Source organism: Pectinophora gossypiella, chromosome 19 (genome assembly GCF_024362695.1).
Source record: "Pectinophora gossypiella chromosome 19, ilPecGoss1.1, whole genome shotgun sequence".
Taxonomy (NCBI): Eukaryota; Metazoa; Arthropoda; class Insecta; order Lepidoptera; family Gelechiidae; genus Pectinophora; species Pectinophora gossypiella.
In genome coordinates, this window is record NC_065422.1 from 6,316,964 (window position 1) to 6,342,963 (window position 26,000).

The 26,000-nt window shown below is 38.2% G+C and overlaps 1 protein-coding gene across 1 annotated transcript in view; it reads left to right on the forward strand.

Annotated features, from left to right (window-relative positions):
• Positions 1-478: 478 nt before the first annotated feature.
• Positions 479-26,000, forward strand: part of LOC126375448 (protein kibra) — an 80,255-nt gene continuing 54,733 nt past the window's right edge. Inside the window, exons 1-3 of the mRNA XM_050022370.1 lie at positions 479-952; positions 12,245-12,354; positions 21,499-21,593. Coding sequence (XP_049878327.1) covers positions 825-952; positions 12,245-12,354; positions 21,499-21,593 — 333 coding nt within the window. The 5' untranslated portion in view covers positions 479-824. The remainder of the gene's footprint in view (positions 953-12,244; positions 12,355-21,498; positions 21,594-26,000) is intronic.

The window sequence follows — 26,000 nt, forward strand, 5'->3', positions numbered from 1 at the left end:
GTTAGATACGTGCATTTTCGGCAAAGGATGATCTTGTTTCGCTTGGTTTAGACAAAAGCTATATTAGCCTCCATATCGAATTATTCAGATCAACCGTACATGATGATCTTGCAATATTCGCAACGTTTTCTTAGATAACTAAGTAGGTACGTGATCGGTGAATGAGGTCGTATCTTTACTCTATTTGTTACTGTGTAGTTGTTACAGCGGATCTACAACATGTACAAGCCCACTCCGCAACAGCTATAATATCAGATGTGTTGTTAGGTATCCGCAATGTGTATGTATGTCTCTACATACTTACGCTGTGGAATGCGCGCTATACGCCTCTACCTATACTTATTTATGCGGTGGAATCGTAAATAGATTGAATGGGTAGGCACGTAGTTACTTTTTGCTTATATCGCCAGTCGGTTTCGCAGTCTGCCCGGCCTGTACAAAGCATCGGCGAGTGATGGCGTGTGCGGCAGCAATGTATGTAATGTAAACATTTGGTCGAGAGGAATGCATTTAGTTTAGACAGTAGGTGCTGGTGTACATTATCATGTGCGGTGATAAGGTGGCGGCACGGCGCGGCGGTTCAGTCAACGGCGCGGGGTCGCGTCGCGCGGTCGTATGCATCCCTCGGTCCGCAGTGTTGCCGCGCAGCCCGCGCTGCTTGTGTTCGCGCTCGCGTACGCGCCGCATTCCATCGTGGGGGCCCTTCGCCGCCATTGGCCGAACCCGCGTGACGTCACGCCTCGTAATGAGGTATTCAACATGGCCGTGTAGCTAGTTCGCGAGTGTGCTTCGTTATTCGTTTGAATGGATTTAATCAGTGAAATATGCCAAGGAGACGAAACGGTGAGATACCCTTGCCCGACGGATGGGATTATGCGAGGGACTTTGACGGAAAACTGTATTTTATCGACCACAACAACAGGAAAACGACGTGGATCGACCCGCGAGACAGGTAAGTTTTCCAAAGAGAAGTGTTAACCCGTAGGAGCCCCATGTCAAAACTTTACATTCCAATGGAATTTGATGCGTTTCCTCTACGAATTCGATCGGTCTGGACCTAATAGTTGAAAGTGCACCTATTATTCTTGCTCATGTTGTAATTTCAAGTGGTAAACAGTGTTCTAAAGTTAAATAAATCGTCAAAAACAAACTGATCTTTCGCCGCGACCGTCCTGCCATCTGTCACAAAACACGCGCAACAATGTCGATTTCACACGACATTCCACAATTTAGTGACAACAAATGAGCTAAACACAAATTATGGTTATCATTTGTTATCCTTCGGAATGCGCATTGTGCGGAGGAGTGTCATGTTGTCATAAGGGGTCTGACTATTTGGTGAGTGGTGTTGGAACGCAACGAATGAGGCCACGGAACTGGTTCAAAGCAATGTTGCCTGAACTGGCGCAGAAATAATTCGATGAAGCGTTAATGTGTTAAGTACGAGTGTGGCATGTGAGGATGTCGGTGCGGTGGCCGCGGCGGCGGTTTCGTAAGGTGCGGCGGCGTCTGCGGGCGATGCGTGGAGAGCGCGGTGGGAGATGGTATGCAATGCATAGGCAAGTTGCGCGGCGTGAATGACAGGCCGTAGAATGCGGCCCGGGCCTGCGGCTATGGTCGCGCCTTTCTAAAGCGGCGCAGCTCCCGCCCCGCGCCCGCTGCGCCCACCGCACCCCCCCGCACCCCTGGCTATCGCACCACCGAGCTGCAGGTGCTCACACATCCCTATTAAATACCGATCATGTCTAGCCGTATCTATTTACCATACACAACGACACCTGCATCGTTGTCTTAAAAAGTTGACCTTAAAACTACGCGACGCACACCTGCAGTTAAAAATGCACAATTACAGTTAAAATGCTAAGTACCTCACCTTATTAATGCTCTGATGAGCAAGGTTATTCTCCTGGAATACAACTGCACTTCATATTCCCCTGAAGTGAAATACTACCTACCTACGTGAAAAGGCATTTCCAACAAGTACATTCTAATTATTTCTAACGACCGTTTAAAAGTTTCATAAAAGATTTACTTTACAAGTTCTAGTCCGTCGGTGAAATAGACTATTTGTAAGGAGCTTTCTAAAATTTGCTATAAATTAATTTTGTCCTAGTTCTGTAGAAACTGCCAACCACGTATGAAGATTGTGATATTGCTGAAATTGAGGAAGGGAGATAATGAACATCAAGTATGATGCTTATTAAACTCAGGAATGTACTCTCATGAAAATCTGGTCTCAGTACATTGACACCACAATAAAATGGCCCGCTGACACAGGAAACATAAAGTGGTATTTTTATTGAACCTTTTGGCAACGGCTTTACTCGATACCGCCACTCGGTATGGTATGTAAGATCCGTTTATTCACTTAGTGGTCTTAGTGTCACGAGACGTTATCTTCTGAACTTAAATGTGACCCCAGATCTTAATCAGTTAGAAAGTTTGTAACCTCGAATATACAAGAGAAGAAATGTCTATAATAGATTTTTTCCATGATCAATGGAACAAGAGGTAGAAGAAGCACGTGTGAAAACTGCTCAGGCTCGGTGCATTGTTTTGAAGCGAATGTTAAGTAGGCGTTAAAAGAGCAGCGACGGTCCAAAATTGACCTAGAAGCGGCGAGCACCACGGATGTCACTCCGACGACATTCTACTTGTTCGAAACGCGCACACAATAAACCGAGCCACTAAGCCAATTTATTAATGCTAAAAATAACCCGGCCACGTCTCGGCGCATACGACGCTATTAACCTTATATACGTGGAACTTAAACCGTCGACTATGAAAAATGTGCCCTCATGTCAGTTGAGTCTTATGAGTCCGCGTGCTTCCACCAGAATGCAATTATTTCCCCACCACAAGAATGTCGTCGAGTTAGAGCTGGTTTTATACCTTCCATTCCGAGATGGAAAGATCGTCGCATAACGAAATATTTGCCCTTGAATTCCGATATTTACATGGTTATTTTACCGAGATAGCGATCATTATCGTCGCCTTATAGTGACAATGTCGTAAATATTTATTTAAAAAATCAGTGATCTCCTACAAAACCTCATAATAAACACGCGGGGTAAAAATTAAGACCACAATTTTTATCTGGATTGAAACTAGGCTATCCTACGTGGTTTTGTTGGTTTTCACTATAAGATGACGTTTTGGTGTCGTCAGTCTTCGAGACTATATACTTTGACGGTAATAGTGGCTTCACATACGCATCTGTAGCGACGCGTTGCGTGTGAATGAACATTTTGCGGTTTTCGCAGATCTCACGACACAAGTGTCGATAGCTAGAGGAGAGGTGCAGTGGCGGGCAAAAACCTAACTACAGAAGCGTTCGACAGCTACGCATTGTAAATTGTAGAAAAACCATTCATTGTCTCGTTAAGCAAGGAAGCGCGGAAGACAATGATAGCGGCGATTAAGTAGCGAGTGGGAATTTATACCTGTGTTTGCCGTTCATTACCTATCGGTTGAATGCAGTTTCACTGCGGCAGTACATTGTTCGGCTCGCATACCAGAGTGTTGCGTTCCGATGCTCGTTAATGCATAATTCTATGTTACAAGTGAAATCCGCGTCGATTACTCGCACAAACTACTGGGAAGTAAGGATGCCTTGGGTGGAATGTTTGAATTTACATGTTATGACCGGCAAATGGAATAATAGGTTGATTAATTGCTGGTAAATTATCACTTGGGTCAATAAGAAACAATGGTGTAATTATGCTTTGCATACACTTGGGATTCTTTGGTATTCATTGGATATTTAATCGCGTGTTCGTTTACAAATGATGCATAGTTTTCAGTGGCTGGTAAGAAACGTTCGCGGGATTGTGTAACCCAAGTATGTGTAAAGCATGTTGGTGCGTCTTCCCACGCGCCGGCCGCTCCCCGGAGCGTGACGCCGAGGGCTGTTCGTTTTACTGCGTTTCTTCACTGTAAATCCTGTAGGCGCTAAATATGTTGTACATTAATTGGTATACGAGTACCTTCAACTTGGACGTTGGTACAGCGAGCAAGTCATTATAGATACTATCTCATTTGGTGTTGAAGACGTTTTCGTTCAAGTTTTAATTGGCCACAATGAAATAACTACAGCTTCTTGTAAACCAGACAAAATTCAATGCAACAGATGTCTTGAAACTCCTTTGTGCGATGGTTGAATAAAATGCAAGATACTTGCAGTGTTCCATTTGAGAAGGGACATAAAAACGTCCCCGGAATTCCACAGAAACGGGAGCAAGCAGCAAATGTAGTGTGAAGCGTTGCGCAGGCGCGGCGCGTGGCGCAGCCGAACGCGAAATATCGTACAACAGTGTTTACTCTACGCATTCCTCTCAGATAAAGATGTCCTTGGCGATTTTATACGCAGACGCGAGTCTCGCCTATACCGCCGGCGATTCGCCGATTTATTTTCATTCCTATGCTAACAACATTGGGCGGCGATTCGCGCGATATTCTAAGGAATTTGTCGTTTGCTCTTGAACTTGCTGAATTCCTAATGGGACCGCTTGTGGAATGTCTAAACTGACCAAAGTTCCAAAGTCATAAAATGTATAGTGCCTTCCATTTACGCCAATTACTAACGTTTATTTGAATGCAATAAGAAAACTAAACAAAATATAGGATGAACAAAGGATAAGACAATGTAGCCGAACAAAGGAATTGTTAATTAATAATATTAAATTGTCACTGCTTTGTGAATGAAAGAGTGAATTTTCTCTTCCATGCATGACAGTATTTTGTTGTAGTACAATGGATTAGAATAGAACTGGCGGGATGTCTTATTTAGAAATCACTAACTCTTAAATAGGGTTTTATTTGAAAAGTCATTCTGTTCTAGTCGAGATACTACAATCATTATTAACATAGTGCTTGTAAAATATGTTTTAAATCACATATTACGTTCAAAGTTATCTGTCGCACAAGTGTTGCTCTCATTTCTAATCGAAATTAGCATTCCTGTGTTATCAGTAATGCCGTCACAGCTTGTTTACTCGTTTGGAACAAATTTTTCATTGTTATGCTCATCCTGTGGTTCGCTACTGAAGTTTTTTGACTATACATGGATAAAGTTTGTTAACTTAGAACTTCGTTGGTGACCCAAGGTAGTACCTTGCAACAGCAAAAAAATAATGGCACTGTGTATGTATTCGTAAGTCAGAACGTGCTCTGCCTTAGAGCTTTTCTATCGTTATTTACCACCAGGAGAGGTTATAGACCAACGTGAACCTACTTTAAAATGTCCATTGAAAATAATATGATAATTGACATATGCATAAACATTTGTTATTATTTATAAGAGAAATTGGTCTTCCGTCTTTATCTGGATGGGATAAGAAGCACATTGTGCCATACTACTGATGCACTGCGGTTTGTTAGACAAACATCCAGACCCAAAAAAATAAGTAAAAGTACCTATCCAAAGTGTTGTAACAGATAATTGAGTCCCGATTATCGGATTTAGTGATCGTGTTAGCCGCTACTGAAAATATTACGAAATGATAATGAATCTTGCTATAGAAAGTGTTGCACTTTGAGTTTGATTTGAAGCAATTCTTATTGACGAATCGGCGACATTGTAAATATCTTAGTATTAAATCGAACATTATGTTTTACATGTAATTTCGTATACAGAATTTGCAAATATAAAGCTGTAAATGTTAAAGTTCCTTATTTATGGGTCATTATGGAATTAATAATTACTGACGACGCCATTTTAAGGCTTAAAGCAATAAATAGAACAACTTATTTCCGTTCAAAATGGTATGATATTATACCGTCGTAAATATAACAGATACTTACTTTTATGCATGACACAATTATTAAATACAACTGAAGAAAATATGATTGCCTCGCTTATTTATATCATAACTTTGTTAAGATAGTTCCTATGCGATGCTATAAATAAGTCAACAAATGTTTTAAGCTTTTTATTGCTTGCGAAAATATCGAGTTACAAAATAACATTGGAAATAATATCCCAGTGAACTCAAACTGAAGATACGCAATAAAACATCACTATTATGGCAGCTGTGGCGCTGTCGAGCCTCATAACAAATTCATAGACACCGTCTCGGTAATCAAGATTCGCGTGGGCACCATCGGAATTGGTGCCAAGAATGGTTCGAAATTTCGTTGTCCATTTATGGAGGTCGTCAGCGAACGGGCACAATCCTTGATTTTGAATAAATAGTCGGCGACGCGTTTGGGCGTGGGCGATATGCAACCAGCGGCACGGCAAACAATTTCTCAGACCAATATATACCTTGTTTCTTCGCAATACCCGGCCATTCGGGTTTATGCGTAGGTAAAGCTGGCGGTGGTTGTACCGATCGTAACCGTTCTGGTATGCGAGCCACCTGTAAAGTTAACAGCGATAACATAGAAGCGGCTCGTGTTGAGCTCTATTTTACATCACACCTATTTTTAATAACGTTTTTGACTATTTTTTAAGTTCAATTTGCTTCTATAAAATCGCCATTTCAAAGAGTTCGGTTTATCGTTTGCTTTATCTCAAGTCACGGCCACTTAGAAATAAAGTTGGCGTTTTTCATCGCTGAATCGGCTGGCCATTCAAAACAATGGGACGGAGGAATTTCGTTCGTGTACAAACATTCGCAGATGGCGACAACTTCCATTCATTCGCGCACCTCCGCATGTATCAGCTCGAATGTTTAACCATGCTTTCCGGTCCACCGCTACCGACGGCGACATCGATCTAATAACAACGTCGCGTCAATGTAGCCTGCCATTCTTAATGTTTGACTTTCTATAGCTGAGAAAGTATCATTTGCTCAGACATGTGATGGTCCAACGTCATTAGCAACATTGCCACTGCGAGCCAAGGGCTATTCCACTTCTCGTCGAGCCACTAACATTTTGCTTAAATAAACTAAGCCAGTACAAATTGCTCCACAACATCTAGCTTCCCATTAACTATTGCATATTTGCATAATGAGCACACTGGATGCTTAAAATCACCGTTTCGTTTATTTTATTTTTATGTTAATGTTAAATCCTATAGTAGTTTTTGGAATGGACAAAGCTGTTGTGAGTTTTTACTTTTATGTTCATCATTAATATGCGTCGCTAAAATCTACACAAGAAACATTTAGCGTATCCATAAAATTCGCAGTAATATCTGTTCTTTGCGATGTGATATTTGTAAGTACGTGGAGTCCTATCGAGTGGATGTTTATTACGGCAGTTAATCTCCTTTATCAATGTAACTAGCTAGTTATTACTCAAAACAAGATCTGTGAGCTTGCAACGGTATGGGAGTGACTACAGTGCAATATCAATTTGGCATTCCACGAATGGCGATATTGTAATATTGCGGTACGGGTAGCAATTCGTCATGTTGTATTGACATTATTTAGAGCGGGGTATCGGGTGATCGGCCCAGGTCGTGTCGTGATACCCGTGATACGGCGCACGCGCCGCTGCCGCCGCCCGCCGCGCGCCGTGACGAACCCGGCTGGCATGCGACGTGATTCAGACGGAAACCCTATATATTCACTGTTTATGCAACCCGCTGTCCGTCTGTCACTTCTAGACTGCAACATTGATTGTGCGAGCAGGTTCAAATGCCTGAGATGCAAGTTTATTCACATGTTTTGTAACATGATGGATTGTACGTGCAGTCATGAGGGCATGTACGTTTAATCTAGTTACATTATTCTCGTTGAATGTTCAAAGCCGTTGAGATGTTGCACGGTTATTTGAGAGGAATATTCTCTATGAATACGATTGCTATTCAGGCTGGGACAGACAAACACGCGTACAAAGTCCCAAGACGAGCCTGAGACCTTGGTACAATGACGTGACGTGAGTGTCAACGCAACGCACTTCACAGGCGTTGGAATGTCGTTTGACAATGATCGAATAACGTGACGTCAGGCCATATTATCAGCGTGCGCGCATACTATCATTATAATTACCACTTTCCAGCGATTGCTTTGGAAATTTGAGGGATAAATTTTGGTGATTGGGTTTACAAGTGACGTAAGACCCGAAGAATGTTTGTGTCATGGTTCGGTTCTGATATGAAATTTTATATTCACGCATTGGATCACCCGGTCGGCACGCTCCGTCGAACTCATTGCAGTGTTTAATTCGTTTAAAACTGCGCTGTAGCAATGTGTCAGCGATTTGGAATGCGAGAGGAAATCACGTTGACCCCTAACACGCCGCCTTTTTTGGTCATCGGAAAGTCTGTAATCATCCGGTCCATGAGTTTGCTATGTTTAAGCAACGTTGTGAATACACAATGGTAAAAATGACATCATGAGACTTAAATGGATCTATTTAGTATGAAGCGGGTTGTTCACCTAGCATTAATATCCTTAACCGTGTCTACTGACACAGTTTCACATGACGGATTATCTTGTGAACCCAAAGTTAAAGTAGGGCAATGGCCTCGGTGGCGTAAAGGAGTAAAAAGTATTAAGATTGTTCTGAAGCCTAAAGGAATGCGTATTAAACGGGCCATCCGGATTAAAATATTTCCCTGGTAGTATTTATAGAACATTAGTAGGTGTTCGTGTCGGTCGATATGTGTGAGACAGCGTGGCACCGCCTTCGCCCAGACGGGCACCAGGCTTGTCGTAATCCAGGATTTGGTCATTGGACTTTTGAAACTAGACATTGCAACAGGAAATGAGTAAGAGACTCGAATTGGAAGCGAGTCAATCGTCTCAAAGCCTGTCTGCATTTATTCTGAACTTGTATACGATTTGATATTTACCATCGTATAATCGCCTAATCTTGTCTGGAATCTCGCTGCTGTTAAAATTCACATTCGCAGTTCTTACGAGCAGTTTGCTTTCGTTATCTTATCAGGTGAGCCATTGGCTGTGGACATTTAGTTTCCAGGGAATCTAGTTAGCCTATCGACGGGGGAGGCTTGGATCTGCAAGCCTCGGAGCGAAATAGCCCAAAGCAGGCAGAAACTTTCGCATTTCTATTTGTGGATGTTGGAGCGGTACGTTGGCCTTCTCCCTGCAATACACTGCATACCTATATACCGATACACTCCAATATATAGCAAGCTGTTTCACACTAAGATTGGCTAGAAGAAATTGCTGTTTACTTATATTTTATTATATGGCAAAAATTGCGCCCATTTTGTGTCATTTATCCATTTGTAATTGTCCTGTATGTTGCTTTTACATGCAATGAAACATTATTTTTTGTATATTAGTCTAGTGGAAGTGTATTATTAATCTAGTACTGGTTTTTGTGCAAACTCTGTACATCTTTAAAATAGCTTCATTTTTTAAGCCTTCAAACCGTTCTTTGCTATCTATACTTAGGTCTGTCTGCATTTTCAGGGCGTGTAAAATAATATAGTATTTTATGCAACAGTTGTATAAGAAGGGTCAAAAAATGAGAGTGGCGTGAGTTGCGATGTGAGCCTTGGCGAACATCGCAATAAGAGACGCCACGAGCATTTTTTGACCTAGTTATACAACGTTGCATACAATACTTTTTCTACGACGACGTAATTTTAAACGAAACACAAAAATTTTCCAATTTATTTTCCAACGCGCGGGAAAATGGCGGCAAATGTATACTTTTTTTTATAGTATATCTATGGCACCAAACAAAGTAAAGGTGCCAGTTTCCAGGTCAAAAAAAAAAAAAAAACAACAACAATGCTTTTTTGGCGACATTATAGTACAGTTACACTTTGTAAACAATGCTTTTATAGGCCATAGAGCGTACACTTTTTCAAAGAGTTTAATTATGTATGTACTTATATTAGACTTTTTGGTTATTTAAATGCCAGATTAAAGTAGAGGAGTAGAAAAAATACTTAATCGCGGACTTACGCATTAAAACAAAATAAATGCGCCATTATCTGCTTCTACGTTTACACGTGTTACTGAATTATCTACTTACTTGAAGAATTTGAGTCAGTTCCTCAAATTATCTTCGGCCATAAATATCCAGCATTTATCTTTCGCCTATCTTAATTACAACTAATAAAATTAAGCCATAAGGGTCAACCGTTAGAGCTTACAGGTGATTTAAGGTTGTAGACATGAAATTTCTAAATGAGCCAGATATGTGTACATCACATACAATTTAGTTGTGATTCTTTCCTAACTTTGTATTAGTTGGAACTTGGAATCTTACTTCAATGAAGTAATATGATCACGCGCAAAGACATGTGTTTCATACGAAATCCAACTTTATCTACTGGAATATGAATCGACTAGTCGTTAAGTAAAGGTGTGGCTCACATGTTATCATAGATAAGATTCGATTTTACGCCAATTTTATCTGAAGAATGCGACCTTCCAATGCCGTTGAACGATGATTACAAATCAATGCAATATTAAAGAAACTATAATCATTTGTGTGTTTACGTCCAATAGAAAAAATTACCCTGATGCAAATAAAAAGAGAATAGCAAGCTTCTAGCAAGAGAACTCAGTAAACGAGAATACGTACTCGTAATCTGACCACGATACAGCTTTGCTTGTTAGCTGACCTTTCCAATTATCAAGTCGACTTTGCGCGTCATATAAAAATTCCATCAAAAATAAAAAATCCATCGTTTCGTTATGTTGTTTCATTAAAGTCAAACATTCCAGCGTGGGCGTGTGTGCGTGAAAGTTGTGGTGTGTGCGGCTAGGGATTCCGTGACACGGGTCACCGTTTCCGAGAACTCGACTCGTCTTGACGTCCCGCTGACAGGACTGGTTTTGCCGTTCCACCACGACGCAGCAACATTGTAGCTCCTTCCATCTCGCTCTCGCACTCGCAGATCGTATATCCGTCCCTTTCCACAGATGCATTGGATGCGCACACGCACGCGCCCTCTATCCCCTCACCTCGATAAAGAGTGATCGTGTTTTGAAATGGACGCCGTTCGGTAGCTGCGCGGAAGGGGTAACGAATTTCCATTGAAGATTCACAGAAGCTATATCTACTCTAACCATCAAGTATCAAGCGATAATAAAGTACTAATGAGCTGGCGCGTCTAATTAACGTAAAGCTACGGGAGCATCGTATCATTGAAAATATGACCTTCGTGCGACTCGTTTAACCGTGTTTCCTTAATGCCGCAAAACACCCAGCAAACGGGATCCTCGTAGCACGCAAGCCTCGAAAACGTCAATTTCAAAAGTTGCCAGTTGCCACCAAACTGGACATAAAAGTGGCCAATTAGCCGTGGAATCTTATTTAATAACTGACTACCGTATAAACGCCATATTAAAAGACACGAGAACCGTTAAGTGGGATGCGTATGCGACGAGCGCAGCAGTTTCGGTGGTTTCGTCACCATCGGAAATGCGACTGGTTCAGTTTTTGTGGTTCTCTTGATGAGGCTGGGAGTAAGTGGAGCAGGTCGCTGGCGCCGGCGCACCACGCCCCGGAGCACCCGGGCACCCATTGCGACCAACGTTAATTACTATCTAGCCACAACTCTTATCTAGCGACTCAGGAATCCTGCACCTGCCGATTTTAAACATTTTGTACACGATATTAATTCGGCTTTGAGTCTGCTCACGTGAATCGAGCAAAAAGCGGTCTTGCTTATGTTAATATCCTTGAATACATCCATAAATTATCTAGGCAGATCATGCTTAATTAATTGCATCGTCATTAGATTAAAGAGGATTACAATGAGGTAACAAATCGTCCAATAAACAAGTACATAGGTATAATGTAAACTCCTCGACCTTTGCCAGGCGAGGGGAGCTGATTTATAATGGCTGTAGCACAAAATACATGTTTACACACAAGACTACTTCGAAATTGGGTGTGCTACACTAAATAACTAGTAGAAATTAACCAGTCGAAAGATCCGAAATAATAATGGGGCCCGGTTATTTTTATTTTGCTTTAATGATAGTAATAGGAGCGGGTGTAATGGCTCGCCCCGTATTCGTGGGAAGCGTATATCGGCTGACGTAACACCGCATATGGATAGAATTTGACTGGAACATAATCTTTAGGTTTATTTCTTAACCTAAATGAATAATGGCTTCTAGAGTGCACAATTTAATATCCTATTATACTGCTCTTGAAGTTTAAATGCGTTGACTTTAATAGCCTTTTTATACGTTTTTAATGATTTGAGAATCTAAAACACTTTTGGCTGGTGTAACTGTTTTTAAATTTTCAATTAAACTTGACATCATCTCATTAGTAGCTTGATGTCATGACACCTGCGTTTTGTTTAATTGATTTTCGCGGGTTTTATTTTAGTTTTTTTTTGTCCTTGTTTCAGATATACAAAGCCGCAGTCGTTTGCGGATTGTATCGGAAATGAGTTGCCATTGGGCTGGGAGGAGGCCTACGATCCTCAGATCGGGCCATACTACATCAATCATGTCAATCGTGAGTACTATTTTTATTATGCTCATTATGTATGTTGTTCATTATTCAGTTTATGAAGGAATATTTATTGATAATGTAGTGAAGATATGCTTTGACATAAGTAACTAGGTAATGCAATGTCTTCTCTGACATACGTAGGTATGAAATATATGTTCAAATCGCAATAAAAGCTATAAGAATCCAGATTTTTGAATACTGATGTTGTCCATTCACTATCGTTTCCTGCGATAAATTTTCTTGCTGCCGTTTAATAAATGGCTTCGATTGCGTATTTTCACTTGACTATAACTCATTTTAACACAAAGAATTGTTTGTAAGCCTGCAACAAGATACCTTATTTATGTCGTTCGGTTTATTCAGTATGGCTGGATGAAAAATGCTCCACGCAGGGGGCTTGAGAAGGACTTTAGTTATACTGTATGAATTATGGATCAGCGCGATTCATGGCTCGCCTGTAGAATGTGAAACCTACCATAGATTCAGTCTCGCTATCATATTGGTATCTAGTCGAGAGATGGCGTTAAGTGTCTCATGAATTTCAATTTCTGTCTCAGCCTCATTGTGACCAAATACGTGGTGCAACCAAGGACCTGTCATAGGCCATGTATTCTTGTAACTTTTTAACTTTGCTTTGATGAATGAATCTCGTTATACTCAACGCTGTTTCTTGAATATTAGATAAAGTAGAAACTCAAAAGTATAGGTCTTGTGTGTGATATCAAGCTGTTTATTTAAAGGCTGTATCACTGCACAAAGTTGCACAATGTCCTCTGTTTCAATTTGAAATCTCTAAGCGCGTTCAACGGCTCAGCTTCTAAGCCGTTCTAAGGCTTACTGTTGTGTCTTAAGGTTCTTAAGTCTTCAACTGTATCCTCGCCTGGCTAGCCTGTAAATAAGTCGCCTTATGAATGGAATGCATATATTTTATCTACGTAGGCTATTAGAATTCAATTAGTGTGCAATGCATGCGTTATCTTCGCGACGTCAGAACAGGTATTCGTAAACGGCATATTATACATATGATTATACTTTATATCATAAACCTCCTCAAGATAGCAATGGGTGTCGTATTTACTTGTTGTGCTTAAGGTTGGAGAAAATGTGTTGTTTATACGTAATGTAGGTATTTCTTATTTTAAATTTGTAGTTATAATATGCTTGCGTTTAAACTGGTTTGTTTGATGTAATAAAATTCTTTCCTCCGCATGCCATTTAAATTGTATAACCTTTATATAGTTTGGATACCTATTTAAAAACATAATCAAAATTAGTGCCACACAGTGTAACATATTTTTTTATACAACTCTATATAAGTAAGAAATGCGAAAGAAATTAAAAACGTAATACCTAAACCCGGGTCGTCGATGTAAAACTTGTTACCAATCTGCGGCGTGTGAACAGACGCTAACGGTTCGCGAACGCAGCGAGCCCGCATTTTCGCACGATGCTCGGGCGCATACCTATACATTATTTATAAGCTCAAGAGCTTTTCCGACGTTTTCTCAGCTTTTTCAACAGATACCGACCACCCAACGACGTTCGTTATCTCTCCACTGTTATCGTGATGTAGATGTGTCGATATGTGCCACTGTTTTAACAAGGCACTTGTAGAAGAGCCGATTGTCGTGTGTTTCGTACTTGTTTATTCTTAAAATGTTGTAGTACCTGTACTTACTTCATTAGCTGTATCAGTAGTCTTTGTCGGCTCGATAACTACTCTGACACCAGAGTTGGTGAGATTCAGTTGTTGATCTTATAGTCCACACGAGAAGAAGTAGTTATAGTCATCAGAATGACTTCTTATTTTAATGAATGTTTTCAAACAGCTATTCTGTTAATTTTTCTTGTGTATAAGAATCATGCCTTTTGACGTAGATTGTAGACAAATATCATAAATCCATTTTTATGATTCCGTTTTTCAATGTTACTAATACAATAATACTTCTTCTTCTTATCGTTTCGTTGGCATTCAGAGCCTGTCAGTTTTTTACACATTATAGGTTTCTATCATAGCATGATATTGAACTAGATCTTACGATCATTCTAATAGAGTACCGTTCTTAATATGCAATTGAAACTATTCTGGCCTTGGAATATGAAATAACATTTCAATTAGTTAATGTTGTAGGTTAATTTGTGTTTTGTTAGTTTTACTGCCATGAGATTCTGTTTAGAATACTCGTCAGAGTCGAGCATTATGTTGCATATTCATTATATTATCATCAACGTTTGTTAAAAATGGATCAGCTGTTCGTTACCGTAAAACTATTATTATGTTCTGCTTCTTAATCTTGATTTTGGTGAGTTTCAAAAAGACGTTGTTTTCTTTATAGATATTTCTTGGATTGTTTGTAATGTAACTGTAACCGTAATTATTTTATTTAAGTAGGTAGTGATTAATAATTCTTAATGTAAATGATATCTTGTACAATACCTTTACTTTGAATATAAAGTTTGTAATACCACGGTTGGTAATGTCGGCCATTGACCTTACAACCCACACGACAGAAGAAGATAAACTTTGATGCTTTTAAACTTTTAAATTATAATTTTGTTCTATTTCTTGTAGGTGTAAGTTTTCCTAATATATTTGCACTGAGTTCTTTATTTATAATGTCCTTGGGACATTGCGATCGTAATTCAACAGGTTACACGCGCAAACGCAGGTTGTATGCGCATTTTGTAGGGTTGGTATAAGTAAAGTAAAGTTTCACGTAAATCTCGCGTTACCGGACAGAATTTGCATCGAAATCCTATTCTAATAAGTCAAAGTCTTGGGTTTGGCCTTTTAGAATTGTTTTATTATCATTGTTGTAAATTGCGGATAATGGTTTTATGGTTTCCAGTTCATTTATTGAATCTTAATTCTTGAGTTTATTGAGACAGGTTATGCTATGTTAGTTTCATTACCTACCTATGTTACCTATCTGATTACTGATTCTGTTCTTTAATTTTTTGACAGTTCTCGTTTTCAAATATCGTTAATTTTATAAATACTACCAGCATAGACGAAAATCATTACAAACTGTGATTTACATAAAAAACTGCTAATATTATGCAATTTAGGGGAACTACAGATTTCTAACGCACGTAAATTGAAAACGTTAGTAAATTCAACAAGCGTCTAACACGGAGTATCGTCCCTGTATTTAGCATATGCAAATGAAGGAATCCTTATACTGTAGCCAATGTTTCACTCATGTAGATAGCCAGATAGCGTCTGCATAGGCCTTGTGTTATCGTCACTTATCGACTTGCGTTCATTAGATCCTACGAAGATAGTCCTATTTGGATGTTAACATCTTATTACGGGTTCTTTATATGTTACTAGATTCACTATGCTAATTTTCATTTTGTTGTGCCTCTACCCTTTATAGGCGAAGATTCAGTGGGTCTATTTAAAGTTTATTGGCTTCTCTGGAATGTATTATGGTGCTTCCTAGCTCTAGGAAACTGGATAGATCCGTTCCTTGTTTTTATCACTGAATACTTCATCACCTTTCATTAGCAACCTAAGTTAATTGTTAAGTTTTATGTGCGGTTTTTTCACTTATCATTCACATTATTACTAAATAAGTAGTTTCAGATATATCTTATATGGTACTGGAAAAAGAACGAACTTTGTTGAAGCTAGGTCAAGACGAAACAAATAGAACGATAAAAAGGACATTTATAGGTTGTAGCATCAGATGATTACATACATACATGATTATATAAAATGATAAGAGACTTTTTCAAATGACTTCCACATTTTCTTTGCCACCTCTGCAATACCGTTATGGGCAATTTACGGAAATATCTTACGCAGATTGGCGGATCCTTTTATTACGATACCCTTTCAAATTCTAAAGGATTCTCAAAAGTCGATGGTAACGATGATAGAAGCACTTCCAAGAGCACTTTAGTCAAAATACAATGCGCAATTTTCCATAATTGCTAATGTTCACTATAATCCCTGTTCATAGACACAGCTCATACAGCGGATATTTAAAACTCATTCTGCAGAGAGTTTTATACCCATGCAGAATATTATTCACTGCTAATGTATCCAGTCGTTAAGTTTAATGAAATAAAACTTTGCTATCTTAGCTTCCACCTCAGGCGGCTGTTTTTCATATTAACTGCATGTAAATGCATTAACGTTATAAATAGGTTTGCCCTTTATAAATTTCCAAGTAACATGATTGTATCTTGATAGCTTTCATTCAAATAATACGTCTCCTTTGGCTTGGGAGAGTTGTGAAATTCGTTTTGATTTTCAAAAGTCGGATGAGGCATTTTTTATTTTCTGTTACGTTTCTACAAAATTCTTATTTGTAAAAGAGACTTTATAATAATGTAGCAGTATCCGTAACGTTGCTCATGTTGAGCTATCTTACCTATTATGTTAGGTTAGACTACTATTTTTTTTTCTACGGACATCATCAGTGCTATGCAAAGATTTTCGTTTATTGCAAATCATAATAGCACGGATTACTTAATTGTTACTAATAATAGTAACAACCGTATGCAAATTCATTCAGTAGTCCTCGAGACTTCCTTTATAGCTGATAAAAATATTAATCATGAATTATAATAATTTTCAAGAACATAACAGTTACGAAGCATATTTATCTCAAGGTTGTTGTGAGCTTCACACACGCCATTGCGTTTTTCTCGAACATTCCTTACTCTAATAATACCTTCTCCAATTTACATACCTATTTTATAGCCTCAAGTATCCACTATCTAGGTATGCGATCATCTTATACCTATTTATTGCGTATGGTGTATACGCCGGTCGAAACTGGCTTTATTTTACTCGGTTCTATGGGGCGAAATAAGAAAAGCGCATATTCTACATTTCGATGTAAGATAGTTGCAACATTGTAGACTGCAGGAAACGGGTGTGCATTATCATATTTTATTGCATTCTTGTTGTAATTAATTGACTTTGCTATCGGGGAATTATTCTTCTTTGATGCTGTGCGTGTGTTGGTGAATAAAGCTTTTGTTTTTGTCTTGTTATTAGTTGGTATGTGATAAAATATTAAAGGTTGTACCGTGCTGTTAATCTCCGAGGAATGTAGCGTCGTCGAAGTCAAAGGAATATGTTGGGGTATAAGGGAAATTGTTGCTCACTTGCTTTCTTATTCCTTGTAAGCTGTGTATGTCGTTTGTAGTAAATGCAAGTGCAGCGCGCGATGCAATGAGTTTGTGACTTACGTTTCCATCACTCAAACATATTAAATATTAATAGCGCTATTAGTGTCTCTTCTTTCAGCTTCATAAAAGAACGCACTGTTGTTTGTAAATCCAATATGTCGGTCTAATTCTCACTCAGTAGCAGAACATCATTCAGTCCGGGCCCTTTGAGGTCTTTCACTTAAAAATTTTCTCATCCCTTTTTTAAAAAACGAACTTCTTCAAAAGTACCGTCGTCACGTGGGCGGTATACATGTACGTACTACGCATGCGTCACACGTATAGTTTCAATATTGTCTCCAGTTAGATGGTCGCCGATATCCTTCCAAGTGCGCCTGGGCACGTGAGTACTGGTCACGATCACGATTTTGATTTGTTTACTACTGACAACAAAATAACTGTGAACTTTATTGTGCCTACCAGTTCCATGGTTAAATTATTTCATATTAATGTCCTAAGCTTTGGCCTTAAATTGTGAGTTAACTAGCACAATGTTTGTAATGGTTTTAATACTGTTCTAGCGTTTTCACGTTTTCGTTCAGAGATAAATGAAGATGAAAATAAAGCCTTAAAACGTATATAGACATTAAGTCTAGACTTCCGACGAGATATATAGAATCCTGTCACATAATTAGATGCAAAAAAGTTGCTAAATGGTTTGTGGTTAGAGAAATATCACATTAACAATGTCATTTTAATGGATACATATCTTTATTTTAGTGATTTAAATCTTATTTCAATTTATGCAGACTGATATACCAAGGTGTCATGGGTTAATGGTGTATTCTTGCTAAATGTAAGAGTTATAGTCAGCTCAGTAGATAGTCTTATTAAACATTATCATATCTCGAACGTTATCCGGTTTTCACACACATGCTTACCTAACCTGAAAATTTGCCAGGTACCGTCTTTTTGATAGAAGCGGCTACTAGTCTATTAAACAAGAACAATTTCCCAACAGGAATCAATCATGTCCATCTGCATTCCTCGGTCACACCGCGCATGCGTGGCGGTCAAAGTGCGCGGTCATCTTTCAATTATGGCTCTCAATTCTAGACGCAAGGCCGCGCGCTCCTAGTGATACTATTGCTCCTGCCTCAATCTGGATGACCTGATTCTGTTTAGGGTTCTGAGGTTTCTCTACTGCTTTATATTCTTCTTATCTTATAGATTCTACATCATGTCAGATTTGTCATCCCAGTGTTTTGTGCCACCCGGAAAGCTTTTATATTTCTGTCTTTTTATTATAATTTTGACCGTAATCTGTATTCTAGCTCTAACCTGTATTCTGTATGTTTCTACAGTCTGGTGATGCGCGGGTACATAGTTCATCTTGTATCCCAATTGGGGTTTAGTCGCGAGCTTATGTTATGTAATCTGTATTTTGAGCTGGACAGAGCAACAGATCAGATAGATTTTAACCTGCTGCTATTCTTGGTATTGGCTTCTATTCTAGAGATATAATAACGATTTGTATGTTACCAGCCCTTAGTCAGCTATCAGGTTGCCCTAGCAAGAATTTCAGGTGTCAACAAGGTAGTGGTCATAGATAAATATGATTAGCTCGCTAGTGACATCTTACCCCCTGGGATTATGGCAGAGTTTTTTTTTGTCTGTGGTTGAAGTATGGTTTCATCTAGATGTCTTAGTATGATATGAATACTCAGTGCTATCGCGTGCGAGTCCATCGGATGACTATCATCGCTCGTCATTGCTCACTAATTGTAGTTAGGTAGCAGCTAATCGCATAATCGAGCCGCATTATTGCGCGATGACTAATTGATTTTATCGTTACGTCCATGATTTTATTTATTGCTTACTGTGGGACGTTGCGGTATTATGCTTTTCTGGGGGTTTTTTGGCGTGTCAGAAAAAATGCGTGGTTGTACAAGATAATACTAATAGTGTTAGTAGGTATAACAAAATTGAGTGTCTCTTCTAAAATCTTTAACAATTTTGATGATGGAAATAATTCGTGTTTCTTTTTCTTCACTTTGCCCTTCTGTTATCTGATTCTTCTTTTAAGAAGAATTCTTTTATGACGTTTTTAATCTATTTTGAATTTAGTATACTTAATATTTAAGATTATATAAATGGGTGAATATCAAAACGTCAAGTTTGGTGGCAAACTTTCATAATATTTTTTCGTGAAAAATTGGGTTCCGACATCCTTTCGGATCCTTTTGGATCCTTTTTCATGTCAGAACCCAGGATCCTTTTGGATCCTTTTTTATGTCGGAACCCAATTTTTCACGAAAAAATAATATGAAATTCGCCACCAAACTTGGCACATTTTGATATTCACCCAAATATGTTGTTGAGTGTAGTTTCCTTTTAGAGTAACATAGATGAACTACTCACACTCATCATTGCTTTTAATTACTTTAGCTTTACATTTGACTCACATGATATTATTATGTATGTAAGTATGTGCACAAATTCACGGTATGTTATGTCGTTACGTTACATTTCTTATGCAAGTTAGTATAATATGTTTAGCATAAAATGGGTGGGTGTTAGGTGTTATACCAACTAACCATCCTCACCCCTGACACCTCACCCCAGGCCTATTGCCTTAAATTTTGTACCAGGTGAGAGCCCTCAGACCTCCCCATTTGTCCGGCCGAGTAGTTTATATCATATGCGGAAAATCTACAATAAATTGCGTCAAAAAAGGGTGTTATGCAAGTGCAGCGAAAACGTCTCTAGGAGTGAGAATGAGGGTTAAGAATATTAAGATAGGAAAATGTTTTCATCATCTTCCTAGCAGTATCCCGTTTTCCACAGGGTCCGCTTACCTAAGATTTGTCAGGTCCGGTTCTTTACAGAAGCGACTGCCTGTCTGACCTTCCAACCTGCGAAGGGAAAACCAGCCCAATACAGGTTAGGTGATATACCTCCGAAAATGCATTCTCGGGAATGTGGGTTTCCTCACGATATTTTCCTTCACCGCTGAGCACGTGATAATCGTTTATGATCCAAACATGAATTCGAAAACAAATTCGACAATCATTGGTTTAAGCCTGTAAGGCCTGTTAGATGTATGGAATGTTTGAACATATTTTTTTTATATAAGTAAAAAGTTGCAAATAGTTGGAATGAAACGTGTACGCAATTCAAGGGCCAAGTTCTTTATGTATATCGTAATTGTAAGCGATCGTAGAATGCATCGTGACATTATTTTAGCGTTTCGCACGATTAGCTAATTATACATTCACTATAAAAAGTATAAAAAGTCTTACCTAAATATCATGTTTCAAATTAATGCAACGATGGACTAATAACAATGGAGTCATATTTCTAAAACGTATCATCATAATGATTACTTAGTGTGCGAATCACTCCGACGCCTGTTTGTCTGTTGCATACAATGATGTTTATATATAGCTACATTATCATTTAACTATTCGACACATAGTGTTTGTTGGTCTCCAATTTTAAATAAGAAAACAATCGAAAACAATGCACACGGAAAAATATGCTTACGATATTTTTTTATGTTTTTGAATTAGGTAAGTTTTTAGCATAAGAAGAAAATGGTAAGCAGGAACCTAAGTACATATTTCTAGTTCACGAGAGTTTTATAGCTTTTAGGTATAATGTCAAAGTCTTGATCGGTATTTTTGGACGTGGATTGTGAGGTGGATTACCGACCTCATCAACCCTGGTGTCAGGGTTATTTTTGGACCGCCAAAGGCCCCTGGCATGGCTCATGGCATGCTCATAATACTACGTAAGAACGGCAACTCTCCGCTCCCCACCAGCGGCTGAGCTAGGTTTACCTCACCCCCTCGGTCTTACGCATACAGACGCGTGTACGATAACGTCTAAGTGTCTGTGTTGAACGAGGTGTTTTGTATGAAGTGTCCGGGGTGTGTTCATTCTACGCCATACATGTTATGTGTTACGCTTTTCATGTTTCGTTGTTTATTGAAATGTTGTTTGTCTGTTTGTCCACAGAGGTGACGCAGTTGGAGGACCCTCGACTAGAATGGCTGAGCATCCAGGAGGCCATGCTGAGGGACTACCTCCACACGGCCCAGGAGGCTTTGGAGGTAAGCCTAGCACATCCTACCTAACATCTCCTGTGAATCAACTGGATACCTCGTTGGTATACAACCTCTGTGATGCAAATCGTCTTGTTCATTTGCACGGGTAACTAATGTTATAAATGAGTTTCTTTTTTTGAATATTTTGCACCAGATGAAAAGCCCAATAATGATACCTTGGACAAATACTGGAATGATATCTTAATTTTAGAATATTCAACTGACATTTTAATATTTCCTGACAATAGTATTTCATAACATTACACATACTTTATTGCACACACAGGAAATACAAAACAAAAGAGAAATAGAAAAGTACAATAGGCGGCCTTATTGCTAAGTAACAATCTCTTCCAGGCAACCCTAGAGTTTTCTTTCATTAGAGTTTAGCAATCTTCTATCGTGGGTTGTGATGTATATGACTTTATCAACTCTGGCGTCAGGGTTATTATTGACCCGCCAATGGCCCCTGATATGGCTCATGTAACGAATTTACTATTTTCTTACATGGCAAATTATTTAAAATTTTGTACTTATTGTACTCGCTATAATACTTAAAATAAACATCATCAAGGAATTTTTAGATAGGTACAGTCATAGCCGTTACGATTACACTTGAAAGGTATAAAATATACAATTTAATGTATGTCAAATCGGTTATATAATGTAGAAATCAAAATATAAACTGGTAACACAGTATATAGTAACATAAAACTACCGGTTTTCTATCTCGATCTACTATTAATGTTTCAATAATAAAACTCATGTTATCGCACGATCGAATTAAAACTGCCTCTGAACTTTTATATTGTTACGAATGGAATAAAAAAAGGAAAGAAACATTTTAGTGACTTGTAAGTTCATGTACTGGCTGTAGGTGAAATGCTTAGAGTTTACGCAAAATGATTATATTTGTTACCTGGTTGATGGTTGCGATGATTGCGAGTGTGGAGTATCACCACAAACTATGGCTCACCTTTTGTGCTGTCCTAAGTGCCCTAACACCTGCACTATTAAAGACCTGTACGAAGCCACTGACAGTGCCGTAAGCGTGGCCAATTATTGGTCAGAAAAAATTTAGCTTCGATCGCCATCGACTCGCAAAGAAGAAGATTTGTTACCTACTACTTAATTTTTTATTGTTATACTTCTCTGCTAGTTGAGACTGAGCCTGAGAGTTACGAATAAAAGTTTACATATTACGTATACTCAATTGATGTTAAACATGTCACTTCGGAGACAAAAATGTACAAAAAAGAAAACAGATTTATTTTAGGTTTTTAGAAAAAAATGACATTTTGTAAATGCTATGTATTTAAAATAAATAAATTTAGCTCATCTTATAAGACATTAGCCCCGCTATCTCCCATAGCAATTTGATTTACTCATTCTGGGACATTCTGTAGAATTATATTGAGGACTTCAATGTCTATCCCCGTAGATAAACATTTGCTGCTTTATTTGCGCGAAACCGCGCAGTGTCTGCAGTGTGTCACATTGGACATGTCGTGAAAACGGACTATGATATTGGTGCCTTTTATTGGTGGATGTGAAACAGACACAAACTTAACCTAATTTTAGTTTGACAGCTATTACATCAATGTCATTTCTTACTTACAATACGTGCAAAAAAAAAAGATGGAGCTAATATGCTCAAATTACTTACCAACCTGTCACCATACGGTCCAACACATCCTTTGGATTTTGATACGGCTGCAAGTTAACCCATTGGAGTTACTGCCTACCCTTATAGGTACGGATTAGGCGAGTACTATGTATACATTGTTATGATAGAAAAGGAAACAGTTTGTATGTAGAGGAAATCTCATCGCTGCAATAAATTCTGAAATATCTTCAACTATTTGAAAGCTGCAGTACCCCTGAGTAACGTAAGCTATAATTTCATTTGAATATTATCATGTTATGAACAAAATAGCGGGTGAACAGCTAGTGTTATATGTCTATCTTAGTTTAGTTTGTCACAGGTCTTCTAATTTTAGTACGGCCTTCTCAAAAAGGTTTTTCTGCTTTATAGGGGCCTACCTATACAATAAGTTGAATAAATATATATCAATATATTCGATGAATCATTATGAGTGTAAAACCAAAACAGCTAAGTGGTTACAAAAATTATCGTATGACGACACTGAAGAATTATTACATATTTTGTCATGATTAAAATAAATTGCAATTACATGTATATTATATATCAGTCAGACCCTTAAACTTATTTATGAATCCTTTAAAAATCTACTTTGTATTCAATTTAATGATTAGTTATAAGAACATTGTATTTACTCTTCTCACACACCCTCTCACAATCACTCACGTACACTTACATCTTACACAAAGAGAGGTTCACAACCTTTTGTATGATAGTAACTTTATTGTAACTTTTTTGTTGACTCTGTCGGAAACATAGGATTGTATGCTGGCTATATTTTTGTGTCTTTCTCCAGGAGAGAGGCATCATAGACTGAAATACAAGTATTTATATACTTAGTCGGCTATGGTACCTACTCAATTATATTCATGTCAATTATGCTTAACTTAAGGAAAACTATGTACCGATATTTTTGTCAATAAATATTATTATTATTATTATTATTATTATTATTATTCTTTTTTAATTAAAAGAAAGTCTCTTTGCTGACGGTATTAAGATAGCAGCTTGATTATAAGAATTTAAGATTTAACAAATCATCGACGTCTTACTATAGATCGTATCAGGCTACTGAGTGACTGGTAAAAATTACCACAGATTATAATATTCGATACTTTTTTTAAACCTCACAATTTATTACATTTCAATCTTTTCGATTGGGAGCATTTATAACGGGCAGTACGAGTTTGTCGATGACATTTTAGTAATTTATTTTTTATTTATCATCTATGTTTTTGACAGTATTAATTTTAACTTTCGAATTTTATAGTCACGTGTGCGTAAATTAAATTTTTAAGTTTTAAATCTTTTGGAACTTTTGTAGGGTTCCCACTATGGGACAAACGTCCAATAGCTAATCTAAAATCTCATTTGATCCGACTTCTTGGCAAAGTTCTCCTGATCATTCCACTCTTCTCTATTCAAACACACAGAAACAAGAAAATTAAGAAAGTTTTTATAATAATTATCCTATTAGGATATTCTGTTTTGTGTGTGGAAAACGGTTATCTACCTGTAAGAGGGTATTTTACTAGGTCAAAGATAAAATTTTAAAATGCTTATGTAGTAAAAGAACACAGCCTAACATGATCCAAAATCTATCTCATTTTTCAATGTGACTATTTTCGAATTTGAATTAAGTAACAATGAGTTCGATAGTTGACCGCTTTTATTGACTTCATACGGACAACATTTCCATACAAATTCAATACGTTTTCGTTTTATCATTTCGAAAAAAGTATCTCATTGCACTAAGTTGTAACATGACCTCATAACAATTGGCTACGTGACAGTTTTCGGATAAGAATTTTAAGTTACAAACGCTTATTTTATACCTCTTAAAATATTTTATTTCCTCGTAAAACCTTTAACAGAAAAAATATAAATATTTCTTCATTAATTTCAAATTTCGAATCGATTGGTCACGTGACATTTTCCCAGTGACGTCACATTTCAATAAACAAAGAATCTGTCAAACTACTCGTCACTTCAAGTGACTTTCAACCTGACAGATAGATTTTGTCTATTTTGTGATATGTGTCACACAAAGCTCTAATATTAAAAAAATGCCTCAATAAAAAATAAATGATAAATATCAGATTTATTTCATATACTTAGTTACAACTGTCAAGTAGCGAATTAACCATAAAGGACAAATTTAAATCTTCCTAATATACCAGTAACATAAACCACACCCTGTACAATTCATTATGATCGTCACTAATGGAAGATGAACGTATAAAACTTCATAGTAATTAAAACGCGATACAATCTTTGTATTGGGGCCCAAAGCATTAGGTTCCGAGGGGCACGAGATAAGAGTGGAATGCGATGGGCTGATAGTGGGTTGATATCACGGACTGACAACAGACACGTGGTGTACGCTGCGGCCAAGTGGTGATTGCCGTATGAGTAAATCTACCATTATGATTATTGTCTACAATAATAAGAAAATACCCCACTGGGGAACGAAACTGGGACGTATATCAAGGGGATCCACCTTCTATATCACCAGGTTCCAGACAACCTATCTCGGTCGAGAATTAGATAAAATTGGGGTTGGGGGGGGGGGGGGGGTAATGACCCCTGGATCCTCTCCTGTTAGTACCCCCGCCGGTCAAGACGAACTGGAGTAGGATTTCCAAGCGAAAAAATGCGCGTAAGTAAATCCATTCCAATACGACCCAGACGGTGACAAACTGGAGTAAGATTTCAAGGGTAGGGTAGGTATGTTAACTACCATTTCTAAA